A 6,000-nucleotide genomic window follows, 5' to 3' on the forward strand; every position below is an offset into this window, starting at 1 on the left:
TTCCTGGCTTCAGACACGGGGCTTCCCCAGCCCGGGGAAGAAAGCCCTTCATTTGTCTGCCCTCCCGTCCCGAGACACAGTCTGACTCATGTTCCCTTCCATCCTGGTAGACGGCGGAGACCCTGTCCTCACCCCGCCTCTCCTCAGCATCTCATGGGGTCTGCCTTTTCCCTCCAACCAGCCCCCCAGATGATGCTCCCAGAGGGCTCCTGGCCTCTTCCAGGCTGAGTCTGGTGCCCCTCTCGTGCCCAGCTCGAGACCCCCCTAGTGCCTCCAGGTGCTGCAGAGCAGCGCGTGCCACAGGTGGCCCTGCCTGGCCGTCTCCTCATCGCCTCTCCTCTATGCTGAGGCTTCGGGTGCCGGGCCCCTCATCTCCGTTTCCCTGCCTCCCCCAACCAAGGCTGGAACCTGCCCACAGTGAGGACCGCATGCAGAAACCGGGTGCCCCACTTCCCCCAGCAGATGCAACCCCTGCCATCTTCCAGGAGGGCAGGAGCACAGCCCACAGGCTTCCTGGGGTTTTGGGCCAAGTGCAAGGCCAGAGCTGCAGGGATCTCTCGATAGCTAGGCTGGGTCCAGTTAAGAGGATGACATCCAAGGACCCCCCTTTGGCGTGGGCGTGGCCATGTGGGATTTGTTCAGGGAACCCCTCAGCCTCTGTGAGCTTTAAGGTTCTGAGCATTATTTGGTCTCGTGTCTGGAACGGACCGGTGTGGCCATGTGCAGTGGTGGCTGGGTGGGCCGAGAGCCTGGGCCACATGAGGACGCCCCAGAGCCAAACTGAGGGGCAGTCTGGGTTTTTGTTCTCCCCTCCACATGCACCCTGGTCCCAGCCCTGGGCACCTCAGTTGGCACTCTGGGCTCTGGAATGGCAATTCTAACACCTGCCACCTTCTCAAAATGAGTTTTCAGTCCAAAGAGCCTTTGCCACATGTATCTGGTCAGCTCACCCGTGGGGGGCCAGATGGCCTGCTCTGCCCCCACCTGCCCATCTTCCTTCCAAGAGCAAGGGCCTGGACACTTCCCCCTGCCGTTTTGTCCTCTAGAGAACCGGGTGGGGAAGTCCAGGTGCCCTCCAGGTGGTGTGTAGTGCACGTAGACCCCTCGTGACCTGAGGTTGCACATGTAGGTGAATCTCCATTTGGGGTCCATTTGGTAATTTGGTGTTTTTTGGGGGATTGGGAGATGCAGCAATGACCAGTGTCCCCAGGAGGCCCCAGCAGAGGCTCCAACTCCAGCCCCGGCCGCAGTGGAGGTCCCAGCTCCAGCCCCGGCAGCAGGTTCAGGCCCAAGCCCAGCAAGGACTCTGGCTCCGACAGATGCCTCAGCCCCAGTGGAGGCCTCAGGTCCAGCTGCGGTCCCAGAAGAGGCCCCAGTGGAGACCCCAGCCCTGGCTCCAGCCCCAGCTCCAGCTCCAGCCCCGGCTCCAGCCCCGGCTCCAGCTCCGGCTCCAGCCCCAGCCCCAGCCCCAGCCGAGGCCCAGGCACAAGCTGAGGTCCCCAGCCAGTATCCAAGCGAGCACCTGATCCAGTCCGCCTCAGAGGAGAATCAGATCCCCTCGCACCTGCCTGCCTGCCCGTCCCTCCGGCACATTGCCAGCCTGCGTGGGAGCGCCATCATCGAGCTTTTCCACCGCAGCATTGCCGAGGTAGGGCCTGGGCTGCTCCTGCGGGCTGGCATGTGTGAGTGCTGGCTGTGGCACTGGTTGCTACTGACGGAGAGGCCGGGCTTCCTTCGGGTCAGCCTCAGGTCTCTGGACGTCTCTCGTGTCATGTGGTCCCCAGCTTAGCTGCTCACAGCTTTGAGGACATAGGTAGGGAGGCCCCGAGCTGCCCCCAGCCCAGCCAGTTGTCCTCTGCCCCTACCTCCCCCGTGCAACCCCCAGCCCCAGGCAGACCCTACCCGATACCCATCTCCCGCCCCACACTTCCTTTGTGCTTCTGGATGTAGAGGTACGTTGATGAGAGGAGCTTCCCACGTCTCTGTGGCTGAGGCCATGGGCCCGCTTCTGGGTCGTGCTGGTCACCAGGGCCGTGGGGCTGACAGGTAGTGCTGGGGGAGCTGCCCTGCTGGGTCTGTCTTCAGGCGTGGTCTAGAACAGAACATGCCTGCTCTCCCACAGACCCAAACCTAGCCCATCTCTCTCCAGGTTGAAAACGAGGAACTGAGGCACCTCATGTGGTCCTCGGTGGTGTTCTACCAGACCCCAGGGCTGGAGGTGACTGCCTGCGTGCTGCTCTCCACCAAGGCTGTGTACTTTGTGCTACACGACGGCCTCCGCCGCTACTTCTCAGAGCCGCTGCAGGGTAGGCGCTAGGGCCTGCTGGTGCTCGGGAGCTCGGGGCAGGTGCCCGGGGCAGCCTGGGGCTGCGTCTAGAGCCAACTGTGTGGCCTCAGGCAGCAGTGACTTGGCTGCAGTAGCCCGAGAGTCCTTGTCTGAGAGAGGGGATAGCAACAGCACCTCCCTCCTGGGGTTGTCACGAGGGCCCTCAGACGGGGTGAACACACCAAGCCAGGGCCCAGCGCTTGGGAACTGGCCGTTACGAAGAGGGGCTGGGCAGCCTCTGCCCCTCGGGGCCTCGGTGGGAGCCTCGGCCAGTGGCCCGGTACACGGAGGCAGTGGCGGCGCCTCGCCAGGCTTCAGCAGGCCAGGCCAGTGGATCCATCCCTGCTGGGCATGCGGCACGCCTGGGACCCTTGTGCTCACCTGCCACGGCCACCACCACACTCGGTCCCTTTCTCGCCATCACAGATTTTTGGCATCAGAAAAACACTGACTACAACAACAGTCCCTTCCACATCTCCCAGTGCTTTGTTCTGAAACTCGGCGACCTGCAGTCAGTCAACGTTGGGCTTTTTGACCAGTATTTCCGGCTGACGGGTGAGTGACCCACTGTGCTTTGTCCTCTTTAGGGTGAAGGCCAGTGTCACCAGGGGGCTTCCACCTTCCATGTGCGGGCGCGTTATCACAGGCAGAGTTATCTCCCTGCTCAGGAGTCAGTTGCCCGGGCGGGAGGAAGCAGCCTCAGGAACTGCTGAGGGTGCAGAACTCGTGCCCAGGGCCCAGAGCAGGAGGCGGGACGTGCGGCAAGCGCCAGCCCGGACAGCAGAGTGGGCCCTGGGCTCGGGGGCAGGATGTTTCTGACTCACACTTCCTGAAGAGAGAAAGCTAAGCTCTTTCCCTAATGCTTCTGTATCCCTTTCCAGAAAAATATCTCAGCCCTTCCGGCCCGAGAAATGGCTGCCTTCCCGGGCCCGTGATGCTTTCCCACGTGGGCCCTCCTGGCCCGGCCTTCTGGGCTTCAGGTCCAGGCTGAGACTTGCTGGGGACTAGAGGTGGCTCTGGTGGGGGTGGGCTGTGACCATGACCAGCCGCTTCTCCTGCAGGCTCCTCCCCAGCACAGGTGGTCACATGCCTGACGCGGGACAGCTACCTGACACACTGCTTCCTCCAGCACCTCATGGTCGTGCTGTCCTCGCTGGAACGCACGCCCTCACCTGAGCCTGTTGACAAGGACTTCTACTCTGAGTTTGGGAACAAGACCACAGGTACCCCTGTCCAGCTCAGGCTGCAGCAGACATCATGGCCCCGAGTGCCTCTCCGCCTCTGTCCCTCTCTTTTCCCCCTTAGCGGGTCAGGGTTTTATGTGGGGCTTTGCCACAGCCATCTGGCAGGCACTTGTCCACGGCTGCTCTGGGCTGCTGGCTGGCAGGGCTCCGGCCGAGCGTGGGGGCTTGGAGCACCCTCTCCTGCCTCTCTCACGCCAGGTCTCTGAGTGGCTTGGGACCACTGGCTTCCAGTTGCACCACGAGCCAGTTCCAGGCTACAGCCCTGTGGCATCTCTCTGCAGGGAAGATGGAGAACTACGAGCTGATCCACTCGAGCCGCGTCAAGTTCACCTACCCCAGTGAGGAGGAGATCGGGGACCTGACCTTCATCGTGGCCCAGAAGTTGGCTGACCCAGAGAAGGCGCCAGGCCTCAGCATCCTGCTGTACGTGCAAGCCTTCCAGGTGGGCACGCCGCCGCCTGGGCGCTGCAGGGGCCCGCTGCGCCCCAAGACGCTCCTGCTCACCAGCGCCGAGATCTTTCTCCTGGATGAGGACTATGTCCACTACCCGCTGCCCGAGTTTGCCAAAGAGCCGCCACAGAGAGACAGGTACCGGCTGGACGATGGCCGCCGCGTCCGGGACCTGGACCGAGTGCTCATGGGCTACCAGACCTACCCGCAGGCCCTCACCCTCGTCTTTGATGACGTGCAGGGTCACGACCTCATGGGCAATGTCACCCTGGACCACTTTGGGGAGATACCAGGTGGCCCAGCCGGCGCTGGCCAGGGCCGTGAGGTCCAGTGGCAGGTGTTTGTCCCCAGCGCTGAGAGCCGAGAGAAGCTCATCTCGCTGTTGGCCCGCCAGTGGGAGGCCCTGTGCGGCCGCGAGCTGCCCGTGGAGCTCACCGGCTAGCCGGGGGCACGGCCAGCCTGGCGCCTGCGGGGGCAGGGAAGCAGGCTTTTTTTGTTCTCTAAAAAATGTTTTTTCTTTCCTTTTGGTACCTTATTTTGACTGTCCCCACAGAATGTGAAGGTGTGTGTTCAGTTAATCCCAACGCTGGGAGTGAGAACGCCGTGCCCTTCCAGGGCCGTGCGTGTGCCGGCCGCTCCCGGGGGTGTCGCCTGCCCTGGCGTAGCGTGGCTGGGTACACCAGTGTCGTGTCTTTTGTCGTGGGACCGTTGTTATCACGTGGCGCTGTGGGTCTGATTTACTCTTTTACACGTTCTGAAGTGTCCAGTCCAGTCCTTTGTTGCTGTCGCTGTCATTGTGGGTATTTTGCTGCTAATCACGAAGCTGGTGGCAGAGTGCACATCGGAAGCTCCCGCGCCTGTGCTGTTTCAAAGTGGAGGCCTCCCCTGGTCCGGATGCGTGGGAGAGCCCCCCGGGGACAAGAGTGTCCCCCAGCCTTGGGCTAGGAGGGGTGGGGGCAGGGGACCTAGAGCTGCCAGCACCAGGCGTGATCCCTGTTGCCTATGTTCTCTCTCCCAATAAAGCAGAGTTTGACACAGTCTGGGTCTTGTGTTTCAGGGGTCCCTGGGGTCGCAGCAGGGCTTCAGCCCGGTTACGGTTGGCAGCGGGGCCCTCCGTGAGACCCGGGAGGGCCAGGTGTTGGGGGAAAGGAAAAAGCAGCCCTCCGGGGGCCAGGTGCTTGTTGGCACAAGGGGAGGGCCAGGGGACCTCTCTAGACAGGGCCGTGCTGTCCAGAGACTACCATGAGCCCGGGGCAAAGAAGAGTGTGAAACTCAAGGCACCCGGACACACCAGCCCCTCTGAGGTGCAGGGATGCCACCCTCCTTAAGTCCTGCAGGCCTCGAGTGTCACACCTGGGCCCAGCCCACCCAAAGCTGCAGTCTGTGTTGTGACAGTGAGGCCTGGAGTATGGGATAGCCGCTGGGGGGGCCAGGAGGTCTCACCAAGATGGCCCTTGAATGGTGGTAGGGGAGGGCCTGTGGGGACGTGGCCCCGGGCAGAGGAGGGTACATGCCAGCCCCTGTGCCCCCCCCCCCTCGTTCCTACCCCAGAGCAGGGTCCCTGAGCCCCTCTTACCTCTCCTGGCCCAGTGAGGAGCCTCGGGGCCCCTGGGCCAGGCGGTTATGGAGGGTTAAGTGGGGAGTGGCCGCTCCAGCTCCCGGCCTGCTCCTGGGCCTGCTCCTGCTCCCCAGTTTCCATCGGTGCCAGCAGAGTGGGGATCCTGGCCTGGGGGACCCACTGCCTTGGGAAGGGTGAAGGGGAGGGGGAGGAAAAGGGGTGGAAGGAGTCACCAAGGGGAGGAGCTCTCCACTTGCAACCCCTTTCCCAGCCCGACTTCAAAGGCCAGCCCAGTGGCCCCCCAAGCTGACGGGGCTGGGGCACGCTGAGGAGGAGGGGCTGGTTACCAGCTCCCCCCAACCAGGCTTTTACCAAAGGCCCTTACAAATGGCCACCTGGTTCTGTGGTCAGCTCTTTCCTCT

General features: G+C 62.9%; 1 protein-coding gene across 4 annotated transcripts in view; it reads left to right on the forward strand.

The window, feature by feature from the left end:
- The window catches only part of NISCH (nischarin), a 34,475-nt gene extending 29,424 nt beyond the window's left edge, over positions 1 to 5,051 (forward strand). The window contains exons 17-22 of one of the 4 annotated variants that reach the window (XM_069475802.1): positions 1,192 to 1,429; positions 1,508 to 1,648; positions 2,150 to 2,306; positions 2,753 to 2,881; positions 3,388 to 3,549; positions 3,852 to 5,051. In XM_069475802.1, the coding sequence (XP_069331903.1) occupies positions 1,192 to 1,429; positions 1,508 to 1,648; positions 2,150 to 2,306; positions 2,753 to 2,881; positions 3,388 to 3,549; positions 3,852 to 4,462 (1,438 nt within the window). In that variant the 3' untranslated portion in view covers positions 4,463 to 5,051. Of the gene's footprint in view, positions 1 to 1,185; positions 1,649 to 2,149; positions 2,307 to 2,752; positions 2,882 to 3,387; positions 3,550 to 3,851 lie in introns of all 4 variants that reach the window. The other 3 variants (XM_069475803.1, XM_069475800.1, XM_069475801.1) reach the window with 3 other exon arrangements.
- The last annotated feature ends 949 nt before the right edge of the window (positions 5,052 to 6,000 follow it).

This window comes from Eulemur rufifrons, chromosome 7 (genome assembly GCF_041146395.1).
Source record: "Eulemur rufifrons isolate Redbay chromosome 7, OSU_ERuf_1, whole genome shotgun sequence".
Classification (NCBI taxonomy): Eukaryota; Metazoa; Chordata; class Mammalia; order Primates; family Lemuridae; genus Eulemur; species Eulemur rufifrons.